Source organism: Microplitis mediator, chromosome 5 (genome assembly GCF_029852145.1).
Source record: "Microplitis mediator isolate UGA2020A chromosome 5, iyMicMedi2.1, whole genome shotgun sequence".
Taxonomy (NCBI): Eukaryota; Metazoa; Arthropoda; class Insecta; order Hymenoptera; family Braconidae; genus Microplitis; species Microplitis mediator.
The window spans coordinates 9,333,660-9,359,553 of NC_079973.1; the positions used below are offsets into that span (position 1 = coordinate 9,333,660).

The 25,894-nt window shown below is 29.0% G+C and overlaps 1 protein-coding gene across 1 annotated transcript in view; it reads left to right on the forward strand.

Moving 5' to 3' along the window:
* Positions 1 to 3,148: 3,148 nt before the first annotated feature.
* The window catches only part of LOC130668145 (uncharacterized), a 28,186-nt gene continuing 5,440 nt past the window's right edge, over positions 3,149 to 25,894 (forward strand). The window contains exons 1-2 of the mRNA XM_057470265.1: positions 3,149 to 4,655; positions 24,527 to 24,722. Of these exons, the coding sequence (XP_057326248.1) occupies positions 4,630 to 4,655; positions 24,527 to 24,722 (222 nt within the window). The 5' untranslated portion in view covers positions 3,149 to 4,629. The remainder of the gene's footprint in view (positions 4,656 to 24,526; positions 24,723 to 25,894) is intronic.

Sequence of the window (25,894 nt, forward strand, 5' to 3'; positions counted from 1 at the left end):
TTGGCTTGAACAATATGAGAGAATAAATGGCAACTGTGTCAACGTTGTGCGAAACAAACGTTTGTACAAAGTTTACAAAGATCGTGAAAATGTAAACTTTACTCCAAATTTAATTTATGATCAATTAAAATATCATTGTTCTACAATCGATAAAAATGAAGAAGTGACTTCGTACACTGAGAAAAAAATTTTCTTCTGACAACTAAATTTTAGTTATGACATAACAAAATGATTTGATTGCCCATTGTCAATCATATATTTGGTTGTTTTAACTAAATATTTTATAATCCACCAACAAAAAAAGTTATTGGAAACTATAAAATATTTAGTAAAGATAACGCGTTAAGTAGCAAGCATAAAATCAAATTGATTCCCTGTAGAGCTTATAAAGTAGTCATAATGAAATATATCAGTGATCCTTAGAGAATGAGTTATTGATAATAACTAAATATTATTTTAAAATGACAGGATATTTATTGAACAATAAAATAAATGCATAGTTAGAATAATAATTTATTTCCATGACGTACTTATTTTTGTACTATGACAAAAATTGTTCCGGGAAGCATTAATATTAAGCATTAATGTCATAGTGTAATACAGGATACCCCTGTATTACTATCAAAAAAAGGGTTACTGTCGTTCTGCTAATTTACAGCGGAGAATCCGTCCCATAAATGCTTATAATAATTCTGAAATAAGTTTCTTACCAGGGACACTACAAGTGGTGGGCGTGATCTAGTGGCGAGCACCGAACTACTCCCGCTGCTGCTGCCTAACACCATAACTTTTAAATCAATAATCAGTAGGTTCAAATATATATTTATTAACCTCGAACAAATATAGGGGAAGGGGGGGGGCAAAAGGGGGTAGGGTAGGCAAAACGGGGTACCCCCAAAATTTTATAAGAAAAAATTTTATATTTTAAATGGTTTTTAAACATTCCAAAATCACTTCTGTAAATATAATTAAGCGTTACTTTGAATTTTTTTTGGTAAACTTTTTCAAAAATCAATTGTCAGTTGAAAAATATTAATGACGCTTGTTTTAAGATAAAAACTATTAAAAATTTTTTTTCTTCTTTTGTATCCAATAAACATGTAAAATATAATTTTTCTTCATGTAAAATACTTAAAAAAAAATTTAACTTAATCAAATTCGTTTAAAATCCAGAAATTTTTTTTTTTTTACCTTTTTTAGGGGGTACCCCACTTTGCCCGCAGAAATGAAAAAATTTTTTTTTCAACGGTAACTGAAAATTTCTTCTATTTACTTTGAATATCATTAAAAAAAAAAAAGATTTAGCGTATTTGAGTCCTCGAAAACTTGGTATTTCCTTAAGTACCCCCTTTTGCCCCTCCCTCCCCTATATATATTTAGTCTAAATGAATATATTTTTTTGTGTCTAAGTAATATTTATTAGAGTTAATATAATAATATTTTGCTTTAGTATTTGGGTTTGTTGGCACTATAAAATAATTTAGTTGTCTATGAAATAAATATTTTCTTGACTTCACCAAATTATTTTTTATCTTAGAGAGAGAGAAATATTACTGTCAACCAAATAGAGTCTATTAAATCATTTATTAAAAATGATAAAATAGATTTTGTTGATAACAGAATTCAACAAAACCAATTTAATTGTCCGAAGAGAAATTTTTTCTCAGTGTTGAATTATTAAAAATTATTTGAACTTTTGAATCATTTTTAATAAATTTTAATCATGAAATAATATCAGGATTTTTAAAAAATTTCGAATCTTTTTTAAGATGACTCAAAATCATGTAAATCTAAAAATTTCATATCATTTTAAATAATTTTCAATATTTCCATGTGGCAATTTCCATCACAAGTTGATGGTCAAGATTTTGATCACAAGAATCTTTTGACAGATACGACATAGGCTTGTCCAAGATGACGTACATAAAATAATCTTATAGTAATCTTGTACTATTTTTATGAAAGTATTTTGAGGAAGACACCTAGGTATCTACACGGAAAAAAAATATTAGTAAATATTACTGAGATTCTCGTCAACAGCGCGCCTAGACCGAATCTCAGCAAATATTATGGAGTAGAACGTAAGAAATTAATAACAGATGCATTTTTTTGACAAGTGTCTTGTAGTTTCTTAAGGTTTAAGTAGTAAATTTAAATAGTCAAGCAGTATATTTCAACGATTAACTGTTAATTACAGCAGTTTAAACGTCAAAATCATTATTTTACTGATTGAAACGACATTAGTTATTGAACATAACATAAATAATTACAAGTTGAACTACAATTATTGTCAATCATTTTTTTCCGTGTAGAACTCTATGTATTGCTTTTTCTCGGTCAGTTTTCAAACTACAAAAAATTAAAGTTTACTCTGTTAATAAGCATCATTTGTAGATTATTGAAGCAAAAATTAAAACTAAAAATTCCAAAGTCGGGTTCCAGCGTGACGGAGCTTTGTCAGGTGTTTATGGAATATTCAAAATATTAAAGCACATGCGATAGATATATCTATATCGTATACGAATCGCTGTATTTTACGATGTACGAGTGAAAAGAATTGATTTATCCTACAAGATTGATCATTTGTTTGTTTTCTAAAGAAAAAAACATCTTGATCGGATTAGAAAGAAAACAAAATCCATTTTTTGGTGGATACTTTTTGAAATTGAAAATAATCAAGCATTTTTTGTCGTACAAATAAAATACTTAAGCTATAATTAAAAGATGAATCGATTGATTTCTTCTTATTCTACAAAATATTAACCAATTACATTTGTAATAAAATTTGATATTTATTAATTCGCATGAATATTTTTTATAGAAATGATGTACGAAGTATAGAAAAAAAAAATTTTTGCATACGAAACATACATGTAATTTAGCTGGAAAAAGATATCGCAAACCGGTTGTCGGCGTCACAAGCATACACGTGCAGACACACAGTAAAAAGTAGAGGGCGCATACGTATATATATATATGAATACATGTGCATTAGCGGCACTAGCTGATACGTACTACAGTGTATAAAGTTGTATTCGCCGTTGAGTCTATATGTACACACGCGGTCCTCACCTGAGGGAGATCCCAGGTTTTGCAGCATGGGAACGACTAAAGAGTGGGGAGGAGAGTCACAAAAGAGTCGGAGCAGTTGCCGGTACGAACTACGAATCCGTATCTAGTCGAGCCGCGTAAGTCGCCTGGGTAACAGTGCAGTATTGTTGTGTGCCGCGTAATTTTATATCCAAGTATACAATATAAATATTGTTATTTTCTATCCTTTATGGAAATGTGCGTAGTATGTATGTTTAAGAGAATCGTGATGTTATATACTCTCAAGATTATTAAATCGATAGCGACATAATGGGATTTAAATTAACATGGAAATTTATCTTTTCATTTAAAAAACAATTTTTCAAAAAGTAAAAACACACACAAACAATTAAGTGTCCAGTAAACTGTCTATAGATTTATTGTTACCAACTTATTAAAAACTATTGATTATAGTTCACTTGAAGTTATTGTAATTGTTAGCAGTGATTCGTTAAAACGATATAAAGAGAAAGGTGCGCTGTTAAAAATATTAATCTGAATCATAGAATTCAAAAATCAGTAAGGTATCTTTTTTAAAAATGTAAGATACAAAACCTAAAGGTCAATTTGTCTGAACAGGCATATTCCTTATTAAATAATTGAACTAGTTTACCAATTAAATTTCTGTCAAGTAACCTGGATAGTATAAATTGTTTTAATTGAATCAGATTAAAAAACAGATGCCTATTTTTACAAGTAAAGAATAATAATAATCGAAAAAAGCAGTTTAAAATTTGCATCGCTTGCATCGAAGGCCTTGTCTCTGAGCTTTGACGCTCGGAGTAACAGTACTTCCGTTGCCGTGGTTGCTTGGAATAAGCCACTCTCCTCCATAGAACGGGACCGATACTCAACAAGAGTCTGTCGCGCTGTCCGCTCCTACGCCTTGTCTTACTGTCCCGATTATTTTTCTCTCATGTATGTTTATGCTACCCGTAATAAAACCATCGCTTGTACCTCATCTTCCTTTCTGTCTTAAAAGCAGTCTGGCCAGTCGTGTATAGATTGGCTCGATGGTAAATTTACAGTCTACTTTAGATGGAAATCACTCAAAGTTTTAAATCAACTGGATGTGTGTTGGTGAAGGAACACAAAGAGTTTATACTCCGAGTGTAAACAAGACCATAATGCAGCTAGAGCAGCTTGACTTCACACCTGTCGATAATAAAAACTAGTATTCTGAGCTAGCTTTTATAATATTAAAAGCTATTAAAAAACACAAAAGAAAATAAGTTTTCCACCTGCGTTTTTAACTTTGGATAATCAAGCATGCATAGTTGATAGGGAATCTCTAAAACTAGAAAAAAAACCATAAAAGTTAAAAGTTCAAGAATACGACTTTATTTTATGTGCGTTTGGTACCACCATGAATTTTAATGTAAGGTGTTGTGGTAAAAAAATTATTATAGTATCGAATAAGTTTATAATTACTTAGATATTTTAGTGTTAATATAAAATAGTTTTTAAGTGATTGCATAAAATAGAAACAGAATTAATTATTTAAGTGAATTTAAGTATTAGCATTATTGGATTAACAAAATGAAGACTACACAAAGGACATTTAGGTGAGTTTCAATTTTGTTTATATTAATAATTTATATAGGTTATTGTTATAATACGTTTATATGAATGTATTAAAAATAATAGACGCGTGCATAATTTGTACAGCATTACTGTTGCTCGTATATAGTGATACAGTTAACAATATATATTATAATAGAATGCACAGTTAAGCGAAATGGTCGTTGACCCAATGACGAATGTATATGTATAATGATTATAACCATAAGAATCATAAGTTGGGTGATACTTAAAATTTACAATTCGTTAATTTTATTAAACAAGTTATAGACATATATTTACACAAAAAAAAAAAAGGAAAATCCAAAAGAGCACACCTCAATCATTCATAATAATTATTATTATTTTACAATTTTAATCATTTTTATCATTATTAATTTTTATTTAACTATCGCTTTTTATTTTTTAATTCTACTGCTACACAAGTGCAGCTCCCAGTAGTTGGTAAAGTAAAAAAAAAAAATAATAATAATGATAATAAAAATAAAAATGGAAGCTAATACTTAATGAACTACCGGTTTTAAGTTTTTTTTATTAATTACAAGTAAACAAAAAGGATTTAGATAGCGATTCTCAAAAGGGTTCTTGCGACAAAAAATAAAATACTAATAAAAAAAAAAAATAGGCCAATTTAATATATTTTTCAAGAGTTATTGAAGTTTCGAAAATTTGTACAGAACAATTGACAGCACTGATTTCTTGGATCACAATAAGTTATCCCTGATTAAGAAAAATTATTTAATCCATGCTAAGTGTATATCTATATATTAGTCGATTCAAATTGTTCTAAATCATTTCAAATCATTTTTCATAATCAGGGATGTTAAACCAATTCTTCGTAATTGAATTTTTGTAGTGTTATTCTGTTTTTTTAATTTAAAGAATGTTCGCTTGCATCAAAAATGAAAAAATTCTTTACTTAAGTATTTTAATTTTGGTTAAAGAAAATTTATTCTTCAACTAAAAATTATAATATATTTTGAACGAAATTATTTTTTATTTTTATCCTATAATAAAGGACTTACACTGTTACAAAAGTATTTGAAAAATTATTCAATACTATGGGCTATAGGCTGTAGAACACCTGCAACGCGTCCATTAAAATGTAAATTTATTTTCAACGGTATGTCACTACTCTAAGGCCCAGCTGTAATATTGTTCTCATGAAAAAAACAAGGCCACAGGTCCTGAATTTGTATTCCCCTCGAGGCAATAACCCAGGAGAACATGCTCACGTGTGTTGATACTGATAAATTACAATTACTAAAAAACAATAAATTTTATAATACATGAGTTAAACATTGCTAATAAAATTAAAGTGAAAAAACAGATTTTCGCTAAAAATCTAAACAAAAAGTTCAACAAGAATTGTATTCAATATAATTTCCAGTAGTAAGTTTTACAGTTTAAAATATACTTTTAACTAAATTTCTAGTAATATCCTGAAATTCTGATTTTAAATTGTAATTTATCAAATTTTTCGTTCAAAGTACCGCAGTAATTACTGTATTTTATATGGAAACAGTAACGACATAAATAACATTATTTTTAATGTTAACATATAAAACTTTAATTTTTTCTTCTTTTTTCTTTATATTTTTTTTAAATATCTGATTATTCTATGCATACATTGTATTTTTAATCCGTTAATCTGTTTAAAAGTTATAAAATGTTAACTTACGTACGAATGTACATACACACATACACGGATAGATCCTTAGACATCATCTTAAAATTAGTCAGAATAGCTTTCCAAGACCTTAGAATGTCAACATCCGTTGAAAACTCGACTTTCGGTAATCGGGCTAAGATCAATAACTTCGATTTATTTTGAAAATTTTTAAGTTATTTCTTTGTGGAAAGTTGAACAAAAATTTCTGATTAATATGAAAGAACTCATATACATCTATCTGTTTGTTTTCTTAACTTCCCACCATGAAAATTGAAAATTTGCAAAAAAAAAGCAAGTTATTGGTTTTAGTTAGATTTTCCAAATCCGAGCTTCCATCAGACGTCGACGTTATTTTGAGGTCCTATTAGGAAGCTATTCTGACTATTTCCGGATGGATGTCCGGGTGTGTAAATTTTTTTTGTCCGATGATATCCTTGGAACGAATACACTGATTTGAGCGTTTATGGCGGCAATCGAAATGACTCATCAAGACAGACCTGATTAGATCTAATTGATTTTTCAGTCGACCGGTCGAGTAATTTACGAGTTATACGAAAAATATAAATTAAAAATTTTTTTTTTATTAGATTTTTTCGTATAACTCATAAACCGCTTCTCCGATCAGCTTCAAAATTTACTAATTTCTAAATCTTATTAAGCTCTTTCGATTGCAGCCAAGTATGATCGAATCGGTTAATTCGTTCCAAAAATATCATCGGACAAAATTAGTTTTTTTTTAATGAAATGTATGTATTTTTGGTCTAATAGTTTTTTGAGCTAGAAGAGCTCAAAAATTTACAAGTAAGAATGTTTTCAAGCTCGGAGAGCTCGAAAACAGCGGCAAGTTTTGGGGTTGTCGCAGGGTCAAACGTTTTTCAGATTTTTTTTACATATCTAATAATTTTTCACCTGTATTAATTTATCTACAATTTGTTGATTCTGGTATTGTATATGAGGAGGAATATATAGTAAAATGATAGTGAAGTCCAATATTAATTTTTAAAGGATGAACGAGCACAGTGCTGGAATGGGCATAGATAGTGGCTGACGCACAGCAAAATAAAAGCTTTATATTTAGTCGCTTATTATTTAGCAATATATAGTCAATTTATAAATATTGTCGAGAGAGATTCGGGAAAAAATGGTTTAGTAAAAATTCAATAACAGTCAATAAAATTTTCATTCTAAATTAGATTTTTTAGTGAATCAAATGGTATAATTCATTAAATGCTTTTTATTCTGTGCTCTCAAACTTTAAGTAACTTTACTTATGATTTAGCAATTATGATTTTTACTTGTTTAAAAAAAAACTTCTGTATTTTTAAGTCAATTTTTGTTAAATTTAACACCGATAACCTTACCACTGGGATAGCGTGGATTTACACTGTTTTTTTTTTTTTTTTTTTTTTTCCAGTACATTTCTTATAGAAATCTGGCTATTACATTTGTCCTCATGATGGAATATTCAAAGAATTTTGTCATAACATAATCTAATTCGACGAGTAAGCTCCAAAAATACTATTAGTTAAAAAATGTATCTATGCATGTATGTATAGGGGTCATACATATCAATTCAACGACGTTGCGACGGTGACCCGTTTCGATTTTTTTAATTTTTGAGTATGTTTTCATACATGTAGAAAGAAGTCTTCCTCTAAATTTTTATTTTGGTTCATGATTTAATTTAGTTGAATTAGTGAGAGTTTGTGATTCGAGTTAGTATCAAATAACATTGAATTTCATACTTTACTACGGAATTGAAAATATTTGAATCGAACTCTTTTACAATCCTATTGTATTTAATGAGTAAAACATAAAAACAAATGATTCAAAAAAGATTTCGTATCATTTATAGATTTAGTTGAATTAGCCTTGATAGTAAAAATATAATAAATAATTTCTGAATATAACCTCATTGTGTCTGTTTTCGCGATATTAAGGCTAATCGGTAGAATCGTGGCTTTCTCCTCTTTCTCGCTCTTCATGTATTCAAACTCACGAGCTCAACGATCGCTTTAATTCATGTTGAAAGCAAAAAAAGAGAACTACTTTGCTGATTAATCAGTTTACTACGAAGTTTGGAAAATTTAAAAGTAGGTAACATTGAAAATTTTTTTACATTCTTATATTCTTGAAATATGTACTAAATTTATTTCATTTGCAAAAGTAGTTTTTGATAATTATCCAGGTACCCTTGTAGAAGATTCTGTTAATTTTTGGATTTCTGTGGTTTCATTCAAGTAATCGTGGTTACCAGGTGTAAAAAAATAAGTCTATAACAGTACTCAAAATACTTCTAACGATTTTCCGGGTGTTGGGATAATGCGCTTTCGATGATTCAATTGAGTTCATATGAATTTTCTGACTATTTGAGCTACTGCAAATAAAAACTAAAAAATAAAAAATTAATTTTCTTGATTGCTTTATTTAGGTTTTTCATTTTTCACTACCTTAGATTGTTAATAAAAAAGTGAAAAATCTTTTTCAAACCCTTTCAAGAATAGCTCCAAACAGTGAAAAAAATTCTGGGTTTTTAGTTTAGAAATAATCAGGGTTTTTATGTAAATTTTCAACAGGTAAAAATTAACTAATTAACAAAAGCATAGTTAATTGAAAAATCGGGGTAAAAATTTTTTTTCGGCGGTTTATTATTTAATCATGTGTTTTGAAAGTACCAAATTTTTGTTATTCCTTAATATTTATATTTTATCGGTTAAAATAATTTTTATTCATCATGCTATTGATTCGGTAGACGCGCGTGCACGCGCCGCTACCCGTTTTTAGTCCCATTTTCACCGTTAAATTAAAATTATAAATATTGTCGGTACAATTCGAGGAGGTAGGACTTTTTTTTAAGAAATTTTCTCCTCTTTAAGAATCTTTTTTCAAATTTTGGATATCTCAAATATTTTTCGAAATATTTGCAAAAAACCAAACCCTCTTTTTTTTTTCACTAAATTGTTTATAACTTTTACAATTTTTGCGAGCCCCAATTTTCCACTTGAACATTTTTTCTAGATGCTATTTCGAATCGAATGAGACCAAAACCATAATTTTCGATGAGGTTAAACAGGTTTTCGTCAAAAAGGCACTTGTTGACTAGACTATTAGCCATAACTTAAAGACACATTCAAAATAAAAATAACGTAAAAATTGTATTATATGGTCAGCAAAAGTATGTTTTTTCATGAATCACTAATTAATAATTATTAATTGCACACTTCAAACGTGATTCATTCACACTAAATATCCACTGATTTTACAGTGCACTAACATAGTATAGAAACAACGTTAATATTAAGAGGAAAGAAAATTCAATGCATTAAGGTCAGGTATAACCTGTAGAATATTTAGTTATGAATAAAACGTTTCCTAAGGAAAATATGATCTAATTTTAACGATTTTTATTTTATTGAGTATATTTTTTATCCATACAATACTAAGAATTGTATAGAAAATTATCATTTTTTATACAACTCTGAGGTATTCCGGATTACTTGAAATCATATGGTAATTTTAAGTAATAAATTTTTTTGGTCTGTCTTTTAGTGAAACTTATGGGTATAGGATATTCACGCGCTTTCTGGTTATTAAAAACAAAAAGTTACGTAAATTAAACGTGTTAGAATTAATTGAGGATGTCAGTAGTTACATTTATGGGAAAATGAATAATAAAACAGTATAAGAGCCATATACTCTCATTAAATTTGCTTTATTAAATAAATTATCTATGAATAGAATTATTCAAGATTTTTTCCACAATATTTTACGTAAATAAAGTAATTAAATTTTACCTGATAATGTACACAACCTGGGATATACATTAGGTTATAAGTGATATAATTTCATAAATAATTCAGTCTCAATGTATCTGACGCTACTTCAAATATGATGCTCTGACGATTTTAAACTAAATAATAAAAAAAAACTTAGTTATTTTTAAATTCAACATTTAAAAAATTCTATGCCTTGTAAAAACAAATAATTACCATCAAATGTTGATTTCCATGCACTTTTCTCCGTTTAAACTCGACCCAAATCAGCTAGATTAATTATTTTAAATACAGTCAATATCGATTCAAAAGGTATAGAATTATTAAGCTGCCCCTCACGGATATATCCAACTCGTATATTTAAAATAAAAGTATCAATCGAAGCACAAAGACCCGGAACAAATTTGACGTTATGTGTTCATTGGTTTTCAGAAATGAAAAATCAAAATTAAAAATAATTTTCTTTTCTCAGATGATGCAACCAAAAATTGCCTAAAAATTGTATGCGTTCTTACAGCATGTAAATGCTATATTTTAGAAAGAAATAAGCACTTGGTACAGTATCATACGAAGGAAGATAAGACTATCTAAGTAATCGTTCACTCAATGAAACTTCATGGAATACGTTTTGAACAGTTAATTAATGTAATGGGACCGAAGTTTATTTCCCTTGTACAGCAGGCTGTTTACTCACCCTGCTGGATATACACGCGCTGCGAAGCCCCTGCCTCCTTCTCAGACGAAACCCTTAGTCGAAAAATATAATCAAGTGACCAAGGGTGGACGTTAACTAAAGGAAAGTTCCATGAACTCTCCCCATTGACGCGTGGTCTTTAACCACAACCACCACAAGTCTATTCCTCTGTGGGCCTAACATTTTATCTATCTCAGGAAAAAAAGGAGACTTCAGACGAAGTGAGCTTGAAGAGGTCCGCCTGTAGCACGTTCCCTATGCCGGTTAACAGGCCACTTCGAGACAAAATGGTGAGACGCGGCCTCGCCTTACTACCCTAAAATGGGTTCTCTCGATTTGTAATCATTCAAGTTGCGAACAAGCTATTACCCACTTGTTTCATCTTTGGGTGATATACTATATTCTCCTAGCATTTAAGCGCTTTGATTATTTAGGCCAAATCAAAGTTTAGAGCAGTTTGGATATGTTTTGAACAATGTCAAAAATCTGCGTCAAAAAAATTTACCCTTCAAAATTTTTGATCATATATATGATAATGAAAGATCATTGTTAGTATCATTAAATAATTGTGTGCGATTTGTCATGCGCGTTGGAAGATACAGACATATATCTGATCACCGACGTCATCTCGGTTGGCGTGTGCCTAAAAACCGAAGACTTCAGCTTATTGCATGCGAATTTTATAAAGCACTTTGTTTAATGAAACCAAGTCTTTTTAGTGAGCAGCTTATATTAAGACATAACGTTGCATCGCGTCGTAACTATGATCGGACTGATACACTACAAGTGCCATTTGCGTACACAACGACGTATCAAAAATCATTCATAGTAACGGGATGCAATTTTTGGAATTCATTTGAAATTACATCTTCAGAGACATTAGATGAATTTAGAAACCATGTATACGTTTTCTTATTAGATATTGAGGAACGTGAACGGCTATAAAATTGCGCTACTTATTAATGCTCATTAATACTTATAAATTTTCGTAGTTTACTTATAAGTATTTTATTTTGCCTATTTTGCCTATATTATATTTTGCCTAAAATATTAATTTGTCTGTATGAGAGAGTGTTCGTATGTTTATATATTCCAGGGCAATTTTACTTTTACATGTATGGACGATAGGTTAAGAGATTATATATTATTTATATACGTATCTAATCCCAGGGAGCGACTGCTCCATGATTAATAAATAAATAAATAAAAAATAGTCATTTATAAACAAAAAACATAATTTCCCTGTGCGCAATTGATGAACAAATGGATTTACAAATGATGGATTATAATCTATGTATCTTTCAAAGCAGATGTTGCAAAAATAATTCTAAAAAAATGGAATGATAATCGATGGATCACAAGTGTTTATTCGATCCCAACATGTAATTTTAATAAAAAAACATTTGATTAAGACTTTTAATAAATTTCATTATATGATAAAAGTGATCATTCTTTATAAAAGCTAACGTTTTTCACTAAGTTTAGAAGAATTATTTTTATCAAACAGTATTCCATAATAGTCGATTGCGTTTATGGAAGGATATTAAACATTTACTAAAAAGAAGAATTGAATGTCTGAATGGTCTTGAAAAGATTCTATTATGAAACACTAAAAAGATTAGAATCCTTTAGGGTAAGAGACTCAATACCCGGCCACTGTGAATGTGGTTTCGATAAGTTGAATATTTCTAAGGAGTATAATGAACTGGCATGGTATCATTTTTCTATTCTTTGATAGGGCTTTTGATGCTGGAATATTAATAAAAGCTTTTTGGTTGTAGGTTGAGAAGAGTCTAACTAACAAAAAGACGTTTGGACGATTTATATGAGATTCACCGGGTATATTTCAGATGTCTAGTATAATTTTTGTAATATTTTAGCGATGTTCGCCCTTCGAAAAATAACTTATTTGTAAAATTTGATTTCATTCAATGACCGTTTGAAAATTTAGTTATATATTATAATAGTATGTTACAGCAAGGTAAAATTGATGGTTTTGCATTAAAAATTCATACATTAAAGTCAAACGTCAACAATGTTTAGTTGAAAATTTAATCTTCGTTGAGTAAAATATGACCTAATTTTAACATTTTTTATGTACATGAAAAAAAATGAATAATATAAAGTGAGAAACTAAAAGTAATATAATGATAAAGTAATCAGTAAATACTATCATTCTAAATAGTAATTCCTTAATTTATAAATTAAAAAATTGATATTTGAACTTTGAAAATCGTAACTTAAGTATTGACACCCAGGTTCCAGGTTATAATTTCAAACACTAATTTTTAAAGTTTTTTTTCCGTGTAGTGAAAAAAAAAGAAGCAGGTTTCAAAGGAAAATACGTTTTTAATTATGGAGTTTTGAACCCAAGAGGGTTAAAAAATGTGAAACAAATAGTTATTTACTGTATTGTTTTAATGTGTCTAAAAATTTCTCTCATTAATTAAAGGGTATTTTGTAGTTGTACATTATTTCTGAGAATATATTGTGTATAATTAAAGTAATTAATGTAATTTTTTTCTATGTAATATTTTTGATACAACAGATGTTGTCTACTTCGAAGAGTTAAGTTTGATATACTATCTACTACCGTTTCAAAATTATTTGCCGATTTACTCCCTTTCACTGACGCTCATAAAATGAAATTAAATATTTGTTCAATAATTTTTATTATTTATTTATAATTGAAATTCTTACATTCGTCTTGTTGAGTGTGAAAATTCAAAAAACGTTCTTACTCTGTGTGTCGTAAAGTATATTCAAATATAATTTGAGAATTTTAATACACGACAAGTCGAGAAATTTCGGGTAGTTTATAAATGTCTCGGTACGACCTGGTATCATCTGGAAGTCAAGGGCGGTAGACGAGAAGGCGCCGGGATTGGCTTCGCATGCACACGTAATCGATATAGCTACTGAAGTTCATGGCGCACTAGCAACCACCACGTCATATATCCATTCTTCATTTATCCTTTTTTCTTAAAAACCGTCATTATCGTCACCAGTAGCTTTTATTCACAAAACTCTCGACCACATAATGCTAAACTATCATTTTTTATTTTAATCTGATAATAAATAATAAAGCATTCAAATGAAGGATCCAACTCTTTCAAACTAATTAATTTTTCGATACTATCTAAAACTTTTTAGTGATTGAAACTTTCCTATCATTTTCGTATTTTGTATGGTCGTTATTCTAAATTTTTATGATTTGAAATTTATATTTAATTTATTAATTTTATAAAATTAAATTATATAGGGGAGGGAGGAGGGCAAAGTGGGCCCCTTAAAATTTTCTATGCGTTAATAAATTCGGACGGATAATAAGCTTATCGAAATTTCATATGTAATGAGGGCTAAAATAGACCACCAAAACTGTTCATTAAGTATAATTTATTAAAAAAGTTAAAGATAATAAAATTACGTTTTGAAGTTATATGGCAGCAGACTATTAAAATGATTTTTTATATTATTAAAATACAATTGTTTTATACTTATTTGCAAATATCACCCGTGTAGCTTCGCACAACTTTGTTGTGAACACCGGCACATGAATTTTTACATTGGCGACATTTAATCCATGGCTGGATTAAATAATAAATAATTGTTTTGATTTGCTTTTTTCTTTTCCCTTTCCTTTGATTGTTCTCCGTCATTTTAATATCAAATCCGAAATTTTTGGCGCTCAGTTTTTTTTAAAACCACACAGAAAAAAAAAAATTCTTGACTGAAGGTAAATATTCTTGATTCAAGAAAATTTTTTTGGAGATCTAAATTTTCTCAGATAAAGTAGAAATCTTTTCCGACCAAGACGAATTTTTTTTAACCAAGATAAATTCTCTTGGCTCAAGAAAATCTTGACTTGGTTCCCGAAAACGTTTGTCTTCAAAAATATTTTCTTGACTCAAGATAACTTTTTTTTCTGTGCAGTCTAACATATGGGTCATTCCATGTCAAATCGACAAATTTTTTACCTGACCCCCTTTGATTTCGCTGAATATTTTCTATCTTTTTCTACCCCCCGAAAGTTATTTTTCAGAATTTTTTCAAATTTTTTTCCCGACTCAAAAAAAGTTATGAATTTTTGAAAAGAACCGCTCTTTTATTTTTAAATTGCCATAACTTTTTCAAAAATTGACCGTTTGAGAACTTTTTTTTTTCAAAATTTTTGTTTTTAAATGTAGTTTTCGAAAAAAAATATGAAAAAATTTTCAGAATCCCAGATATATGAAATATTTTAGTTTTTTTGAAAAAACCGTAATTTTCTCAAAGTCCGACCGTTTTTTTTTTTTGCTCTAAAAATACTTCAACTAATTCTGCAATGATCCCCGTTAATCAAAAGATGTGACGACAATCGTTTCTAATTTTTTTTCTTGATTGTAAAAAAATTTTTGTTGAATTTTTGCTGATTTTATATAACTTTGTTATGAAATTTTTTTTAATTTCCTCGCGAAACCTCAAAAGTTGAAAAATAAAATTTTATTGGAGAATTTCAAGTGATTATCGTCCAAGAAATTGTTATTTTAAAAAAAATAATAATTTTTTTCTCTCATTGACGTTATTTTTTTACTCTTATGGACGTTTTTTTTTGGTACTGAAATATGACAACTTCAAAAATACAATGGGTTTAAAAGTTATTTTTATATTTAAATATAGTGGAAACCTAAACATGCAAACATGCAAATAACCTTCTCAATAAGACAATTTATAGATAAATTGAGAAAAATATAGATAGCCCGAACTGGGAATCGAACCTAGACCAATTCGGTATCGCGCCGAGTGCTCTACCAGTTGAGCTATCCGGCCCTATACTTTTATTAATTTATTTAAAGATGTTAAGAGACGGTGAATTTATTGAAGAGTATGAAAAGTCCTTTTTTTTTTACTTTTTTGAAAAAAATAACAATTTCTTGGACGATAATCACTTGAAATTCTCCAATAAAATTTTATTTTTCAACTTTTGAGGTTTCACGAGGAAATAAAAAAAATTTCATAACAAAGTTATATAAAATCAGCAAAAATTCAACAAAAATTTTTTTATAATCAAGAAAAAAAAATTAGAAACGATTGTCGTCACATCTTTTGATTAACGGGGATCATTGCAGAATTAGTTGAAGTATTTTTAGAGCAAAAAAAAAAAAAAAAAAAAAACGGTCAGACTTTGAGAAAATTACGGTTTTTTCAAAAAAACTAAAATATTTCATATATCTGGGATTCTGAAAATTTTTTCATATTTTTTTTCGAAAACTACATTTAAAAACAAAAATTTTGAAAAAAAAAAGTTCTCAAACGGTCAATTTTTGAAAAAGTTATGGCAATTTAAAAATAAAAGAGCGGTTCTTTTCAAAAATTCATAACTTTTTTTGAGTCGGGAAAAAAATTTGAAAAAATTCTGAAAAATAACTTTCGGGGGGTAGAAAAAGATAGAAAATATTCAGCGAAATCAAAGGGGGTCAGGTAAAAAATTTGTCGATTTGACATGGAATGACCCATATACATATACAAGACAAAATTTTGAGTATGGCAAAATTCTTTGAAAATTCACCATGAAGACAAACGCAAAAGTTAGATTTCTATGAAATCTAATAAAAATACTACAATTTCATTTTTTTCCCTCATTATTACTGATCAATAGAACCCGAAATATTTCTTTTAACTTAACCCTTAATTCTATTAAATGCCAAAAGCTGAAAAATAAACATAACGTTTAAATATTGATATGACGTTCAAAAAGTAAACCTTTTGAGTGTAAAATTCGTGATTTACTTGAAATATTCGATTTGCTAGAACCAGAAATATTCTTTAAATTAACAATTACAGATCTTCAAATCAATGTGTGCCAACATCTTTCATAATATACCAAAATGTTCAGAAACGCTATAATTTTTTCAAAGTTCATTTGCAATTATTATTTATATTTGTGAGTTTAGAAAGATACAGCGAATAATAAAATTTAATTAAAGAAAATTTTACGCTCGGTCGAGCGCTCGAACGTGAAAGTGGAATAAGGAACGCTAAACACTAATGGTTCTCATACAACTCACTCAACGCGGCTCACTTTTACTTATTATTTATTATGAATAACGTCGAATGAGTTGGTTGACTACCTTCATTAAAATTGATGATTACGATTTAACTATTTATTTAGCTGATAAAAATCAGTAAGATGCCACAATGGTGGTTTATGAAAAAAGGTAGTCTATTTAAACAAAAAAATTGAATGTAAAAATTGATATTACAGATATACAAATTCGAGTGTTGATATTGAAGTATGTTAATCGTAAACTGTATAATTATCAGACCTAAACCAATAATTTATTTACATTTTCATTCAATATTAAAGTTTTATATTAGGAGTACAAATAAGTTTCCGCTGTTTTCTGGCAGCGGTAGGATACCACATCGGAAGAATTCTTCATCTTTTGAGACTATCCACGAATCAACTCAATTTTTAGTATATTCATATGACGTAAAGCGCTGTTTAGACACGTCATATGCCATCGACCGTATCAAGTGATAATTTGAAGGGGCAATGTCTGGTGAATACGGTGGGTGAGGTAGGACTTCCCAATTAAGTGTTTCCAAATAGGTTCTGACCGGCGCCGCAACATGCGAACGAGTATTATCATGTAGGAGAATAATTTTGACGTGTCTGGAGTAGTAATTGGCGGGTTTTTCTTTGATTTCACGGCTTAGTCTATGCGGCACAGGATGAAACACGATTTCGAACTGCGGATGACGTCAGCACTCGTCTACGGCTCGAGCAGTCAACTTCACCTTGGTCTGAGATCGTTTTGTTTCATCCCTTGTCATACAATATACTATTCTTTATTTTAATACCACAATTTAAATTTAAATTCCTATCATTGTAATGTTCGTAGTTTTTATAGGAAAGAAAAAGATTGAATTTTTTTAATAATTGGATTTAATAAACATGTGTGTTATTTTTTTCCAATAGTTCGAAAGTTTAGTAGATACGATATTTTACTTTAAGTAAGGTCTCTACTGCACAGAAATAGCAGATATTATAAGTATGTTCTAAAAATAAAGATCATAAGGCATTACAGCCAAACAAATAATGTATGAACCTGCAACCTCGTAGAACATATTATTTTACGAGTTAACATATCATTCATGACTATGGCTAATGTACAAGATCCACATAAGTATTTTTGTAAAATATTATTTCAAGGGAATAGAGGCAGTGACGCTCTTCTGATTTCTTTTGTAAGCAATAAAGTATATTTATGATTTTCTAGTTTTTCTCCTAAGCAGTAGAATTGAAAATGTAATGAACCAAGACCTTCAATAAATCTACGGTCTATATAACAATGATCTGTTATAAGAATTATCTCAATTTGAATTTCTGTTATAAAATGTAGATAATATAATAACAATATTCAAAGTTCGAGGTAAAATTTTAATGATAGAAAAAAAATATATGTAAACTCAATTGGATGTAAGTCAAGGTTATAAATCTCTTTTGTCTTGAAAACCTTAATGACGATATTTATCGCTCGGAACTTTTATAACCATTGTCACTCTACAGACCTCAAACTAGATTAACAAGCCGAGAAATGAGGCTTGACGCGAATTTCTAAGCACTGTTTCAACCTATTTGGTCGATTAAACTAGTAAACATTTATTTTTTATTGTACGTTTTTTTTTTAGGTTAAAAAGGGGATTAAAATATCAAGTCAAACAAATGTCAATTTTTTTAAAATCTATTAATATTCATAAAGAAATCTCATAGACTAAAACTGTTTAACTCTCAGAAATGTTTATAAAAAAAACTATTTTTGTAAAACAATTTTTTTATTGTAAAATTTAACTGTTGAAACCGAGAATGCCATTTTTCAGTCCTAGAAAGCTATTTTATTTTCAGGATAATGTTTGATTGTGTATGTGTTTTATGACTTCGAAACGGTGGCCCAATTCAGATTGTCTACCATCGAAATTGACCTATATTTAAGATGAATCGGTCAAGTCGATTCTAAGTTATTCGAGAAACTATAAAAAAAAAATTATATTCCTAAATGTTTTGAAAACGACTTGATTGATAGATCCCAGAATCGAATCAGCTTTACAAATTGACAATAGCTACCGATTTTCTTAACAACCGTCTCAATCAGTTACTTTATTTACGAGATACCATGCACGAAAAGTATGGGCAAAAATCGTTATTCGCTACTTTCATTGAATAACTTGAAAATAACGAAATTTCCTTAAATCCTTTTTATTCGAAAAATTGAACCTCTATAGTATGGATTAGAAATAATAAGCGCAGCATAGAGGTTCAAATGACGTTCTAGAATATTTTTATTTGCAGCCTGAATTTGAGGTTGAAATTCAAGTCTTCTCCTATAAGTTTGCTCTAATACGTGTATTGTATGTTAGATCATTAGTGCATGTATGTATGATGTATGGCCTGTATGAGCGTTAATAAATCGATTTATGCATCTATCCTTGTAACCAATATGAACTTGTTTGCGATTACGTCCGGAAATAAGTTAAAAAGATCGTCTGACGATCGATTCAGAAGCCTTACAATCAAATTTTATAAGAACGAAACAGTACCTTTGTAAGGTTTCGAATCATTTCCTTGACACTCTTTGGTATAGACCAGACCCGACATTATATTTATTAGCAATAATTTCTAAATTTTTATAGTTGCAATCTTTTTTTCTTCTTTGAAATATTATATGATTTATTCAAGTACTGGTGACATTCTATTTTAGTGATGATTTTACCGGGTCAGATCTTTCTTGACGAAATTTTTTCGATCAAGTTTTTTCCGATAAGTATATATCCGGTAGTATTATCACCAATTACAGGCATTTTGTTTTCAGCAAAAAATAGGTAATTTTTTGGGTGGACCTTCTTCTCTGTTGTATATACCAAGTTACATTCGAATATTAGAACTCGCTGAGTGCCATTAAAAATTTAAATAAAATGTCATAAAAATATAGAGTATTTATTTATTTAGCATCAGTTATTTACATTGCCATTTAATAATTTAATAATACATGAATTTAATGATTAATAATTATTAAACCTGTAATTCGCATTAATACCTTGAGTATAGATACATATTATAGCGATAAAAAAATTAATTGATTTATTAATCAGAGAAATAGTTCACAAGAATTGATGATCTCAATAATTTTATCAGTTAGTATTTTATTGTGCTGCTAAGGTTATGTACATTTGTGTAATACAAAATTTTATCAGCGTAGATATGTATGTATTTTTTTTTTCAATTATTTGAAGACAAAATAGATGGATGCAATTCTTATTATCGATTGTTTCATGTAATCAAAGTTTATAATAATTAATACTAACATGCCAAATTCTGAAACTTGTTTTTCTCACTCTCTATTTGATTCCATAATGCATGGTATAAGAGAAAGTTTGTTTATCCTTTTCTATTGCTTCCATGTTTGGTTTTTCTGTAGCAGAAATGTACTTTCGAAAGTATTTACCGATAAAGAATGTTGATAAAAATACCAATCGAATCCATGCTATCTAATCTTATGCTCTCGATTTTCTTTTTATTAATTGCATATATGAGCTTCAAGTAACAATATATAAAGCCTGTATATTATCATTTAGTCTATTTATGTAAGTATGAGTCATCACGCAATGAAAAGAAACAAAAATAAGTAGCAGTTCACGCGACTATAATAGCATGTAGTTAAAATTACTTAATAAATAATGACCTTAAGTTTCAAACTTCGTTGCCATAATGTACAATAACCACTTTCATATAGTATATTGTGTGACAAGGGATGAAACAAGTCGATTTCAGACTGGGGTGAGGTTGGCTGCCTGAGCCGCAGGCGACAGATACCTATATTAACGAAACTATATATGTTTACAAAGGCTATTTGTCGTATTTTTAAATTAAATAAATGAATACTTATCCTAACCTAAATACATATCTTTAAATTAACGATACTATAGATTGTTAAATTAACGTGTGAGTATTCTTAAACAAGGTATACGAATCGTTATTCTGACGATACGTCATTTGAAGATACATTGGATAGTCACTCTGACAATATTTTTCTCTCCGTGTAGCTGATTTTTAAATCGATCTTTTCTAGGCAATCATTATGCAATATTGTTAATACTACGCTATTTTACTGTAAAATAAATAGTAAAAAATAAAACAAAATTTTGAATAATATACAAATAATCATAAAGAATTACTGTTTGTAAGTGCTAATTCATGAATAATAGTAGCTTTTGTAAAAAATAATATGTGCATTGAATTAAGTGTGTAAGAGCCGCAGTTTGAGAATCATTATTGCGAATGACCCTGCCCTGCAACCCAATATCACGTATTGATTATTTTCTTATTCAAAAGTGCCACATTATCAGATAAAAATTTTACCTTGAATGACATAGTATGTTGCACGGATTTAAAAATGATGATTAGTTAAAACTTTTTTCTATGTACTATATTGGTGACGAGTAAGCGAGAGGAAATGAATTAGGGGGGTAAGCGCATCGTTCAAAGACATAAAGTGGTTTAATTTGTCAAGTATCCCATGTACTCAGGGGAATCGTGTAAGATAACAATTAAAAATGTCAAGCATTGAAACAAATACCTAAACAAGCGATTGTAAGAGACGTGATTCTAGCGGCATCTATCGCTGAATTATGCTGCTATTATATATATATATATATGGGTAGATCCATTACTTTTCGACGAAAGTGAGCGCGGGTGGATCACCGATTTGGACGCTGATTTTTTTATTGAAAGGAGGTCAGAAAAGAAGGTAATCCTGAAAATTAGCGCTCAATACCCCTAAATCCGACCACTGGAGAATTTTGTAAAATTTCAAAAAAGTAAATTTTTTGGTTATTTTTAAAAATTTTTATCTCAGCTTCTATATAACTTAGAGAGACTTTTCCGGCGGCATTTTTCTCTGTGTACACTCTACTTTCAAGAAAAAATAAATATTTGCTCTAAACTAATATACGGCTTAGTTGGGAGCTTCTAAATAAACCACTGAATTAGCAACATTTTCCCTTTTTGTTTAAATCCTCTCAAATCTACAGTTTTTAGAGTAGATAGATAAATAACAGCTGATATTTTTTCTGTAGATGTATTCTGTCGATATCTACCGTAATTTTCCTTAATTGCTTCGATTTCATTTATATACGGCGATCCAAAGCCGATCAATTTTTCAAAAATCGCTATTTTCAGATAGCTATTACTTTTTTCTCTGAACTTTGATTTTCTTCAAATTTCCAGGAAAATTGCTTTGTTATATCCCTAAAAAGTCCTGAAAATTTCAACTTTGGTGTCGAGCTTGGATCCAAGTTATAAATTTTCAAACATCCCGAAAATTGCTTTGTTTAAAATAATTTTTGCGAATAAGTTTTCATATATCTAATAAATTATTTATTTGTTTTTGTTATCAATTCCTAATTAAAATTTTTTATGCTACTGCTGTCGACTTATTTAAGAGGATGTGCCATCTATTCTCTTTCTCACACACATGTGAACGAACGAAACTGTCCTTGTTGCACTTACATTAGCAAATGGAAATTTCAAATGAGCCATTTTCAGATATAAACTGCAATTTCCGAACGAGAAAATTTTATTCGATAAATAATAAGTTTACGCATCGAATGACATATTTTGTTTAATAATTTGGGTCTTTACCTGTGAAAACGGTTTATTTGAAAATCACCTGGTACACCCTCTTAAGTAGTATATTAAGTAAATATTTTGTGTTTAAGATCGCTGCCATCATCCCAATTGATTAAAATAAAATTTAAAGTGCATATATTTCATGTTGTTAATGAAATTAGAACAACCAGAAATACAATCAGAATTTTAAACACCTCGAATTGATTATAATCTATACACGTTGAATGTTTCAAAGTTTTTTTTTTCAATTTGATTTCGATTAGAGTAAACCTTCAATGGAAGCACCTAGTTATATTTTAATTATTCTGTGTCACTCACAGACAAACAAAAAATAGTACTACGTAACGTTATTCAGATTGTACTGCATAAGCTATTATTTTTTAAATATATTACCGTCTATTCATGATCTACTTTCATACTGCATTATTATTTTCAAAAGTTCAATAATTATTTTAAAAAGCGATTTGAAAAAAGAAAATTACTAGTTACATCTGTGAAGAATACTGATATTGAAAAATGAATTCCTGATGTGCAGTCACATTACAAGTGATAAAGGTAAATTATATAATAATTTATAGAACACAATGTGAGCATAAATATTCTGAAATTAGTATAATGCTCACAGGAAGTAAAGAATTAAGTGCATCAATACTTCCAGGATATGGAACGAAACGGGCTTCCGGTCAGTTACGCACTCACTGTTTCAAAACATAAAAGTATTAACGTCACTTTTAGGTTGTATGTAGGGTATTCCACATCGATTCACTTAGATTTCAAATCCGACACTTTTTGATTCCGCTCATTTTTGAATAGATCTTTTTTTCTTTGATTTCTTTTTTAACATTTTTTGGAAATTTTTTTTTTCTTTTCCACGCATTTACTGATTAACCAACGCAAAAATGAAAGAAAAGTCGAAAAAAAATTATTTTTTTTCAAAACAAAACTTGTTCCTTTCATTGTTTAGCAAAACTCTGATCAATCGACCCCGACAAGCGATTCGATAGATCAATTTAAAAATTTACAGAGTGATTGGAGGTATATTGAGCTAAAAAAGTACCTAGCAACATTAGTCATTTCATCGATATTTGCAGAGTAGCGGTTAATTTAGTAAAAAACCAAAAAAAGGCATTTTTTGTACTTACTTCTAATGAATGTTGAAAATGAAAAAAATTTTTTTTTTTTTTAAATGTTAAAAGGCTCTTGTAGCGAATTTATTCAAGTTTTTGACGCCGCCATCAAATTTACTGTGCGATCATTGGTCCCTAAAATAACGATGATCAAAACCAAAAGGATCATTTTTCGTTTGAAGGCTGATATCTCAGCGACAAGTTGTTGTACGAATCTAAAAAAAAAAAAATACAAATTGAAGCCGATTAAATTTGCTAACCAACCTATGCATTGCTTTAGCTGAAATAAATTTTTCGCAACCCGTGGACTCTCTCAAAGAAAAGAAAAAATTTGGAAATTTTTGTCTTGCGGTATTTTTCATGTCTGCGCAATAGCTGAAGCTCTAAAAAAAATTTAATTAAAATGCGTCGAAACTAGAAATTTCCAGCTACAAAATGCGTATTTTATTTTTTCGATACGAGTATTTTTCACGAAGTGACTGTCTTGTAGAAATCACTCAAAAAATTGTCAAATTTTTTTGTTCCTTGAATTTATGGCATGAGTGTATTATATCTACATATACTGTGATTTCCAGATCTTGACTAAGATAGCTATAGAGCTGTGCTGCAAAAGCCTATTCTTTAAGCCTTTATACATTTCTCAAATCGTTTCATTAAGATATTTTAAATTACTCAATCTTTTATGTGCATCAATATTTTTAGCTGACCTATCACCAGTGTATCAAAGATGTATTCTTATAATCACTTTTAATAAAAAAAAAAAAAAAAAAAACTGTCAATTGTCAAAAATTAGTCCAAGCTCCTTTACTCTGTAACTTCTATTATAGTTACATCGTTCTTTTATTAAAAATTTGTGTAATTGTATTAATTTTGAATAATAGAAATTTTAATATAAATTTTTTCTTGTATTTTTGATTTCAGTTTCGATGAAACATCGATGGATACTCCAATGACTCGATTATCTGGAGGTGATCTTAAATCTTATGATAAAGAAATTAACATTGAAGTTGAAGTCACTACCTTAGAAGAAGCTAAATTAATCATAGCAGCTTTAAGGACTCGACAAAGGTCACAGACACATCAAATGCTTGCATGGAGAAGAACGCTTAAATTACAAGTAATTAAAATTTTCATTTATTGATGAATCATTCTCTATCATTTATACATTATTATAAATAGTGTATATTGTCCGTTCAGAAACTTCCTACAATCCTTTTACTATGGAATTTAACAATAGAGATTGTTAATCGTATTTGGATACGTTGATTCATTGAATTATCATAAGAAATGAAGGACTGTATCATAATAATCAAGTTCGAAAAAAAGAAGAAAAAATACCATCCGTCAACCCTAGTGAAAAATAGATTTTTCAAAAAAGTCAAAATCACTTTTTTGTTCAAAGAAATGTAATTGATCGATATTTCCAAAGGGCTATGTCATAATGTATGATTTAGAATTTTTCAATATATTAATAAAAAAATCTGGAAAACGGGTGACCTTACCGACTGCTCCCGAACTTCCCGCTATTTTTAAATTCACTTATTGGTAGGGTGCAAAGTATATAGTGGAGACAATGGAATTGACTGCAGCGTACGCTGTAGACAAAGTAAGCGTTAAATCATTCTCACAATGAGAATAAATAAAAGAAAAATTATTAAAAAAAGGGCATCCGAAATGAAAGTAGAATTCTCATTATTTCTTCATTTTGAATTTTTAAGATAAAACTGAATTAGAAATTAATGTTTTTTTAAACAAAAATAATGAAATTTTAACCATAACACAAAAATCAATCAAGTAGTTTGGAACCTTTTTTACTAATGGAAAAATTACCGTGAGACAAAAATTAAAAAAGGAAAATATTTTATATTTCATCAACTATAACGCCCTTTCTACCGGATTAAGCTACATGTTTCCGTTAAAGTTATTTCAGAAAAAAGTGCCAAAAGTAGCGAATTTCGTAAATTTAAAAATTTCAAATCGCCACCATTTCTAAACAAATTGACCGATTTCTCTCATCTTCGAACTTAATCGAGATAACTATTGATAAAATACGTGTGCCCATTTTAAATCCAATGAGAACTATAAGCGTTATCGTCGCAACAGAGCGTGTTATATTATATACATTACAAACTTTTAACCAATGGTATTTTTGAAATCTACCCGACGAATTATGATAGATTATGATGGAATTCCACCATAAGGTCAAATACAATAGATAGATTTCTACGAAATCTACTAAAAATAGTATATGAAAATTAAAAGACATTTGAAACAAAATGTATTTTATAT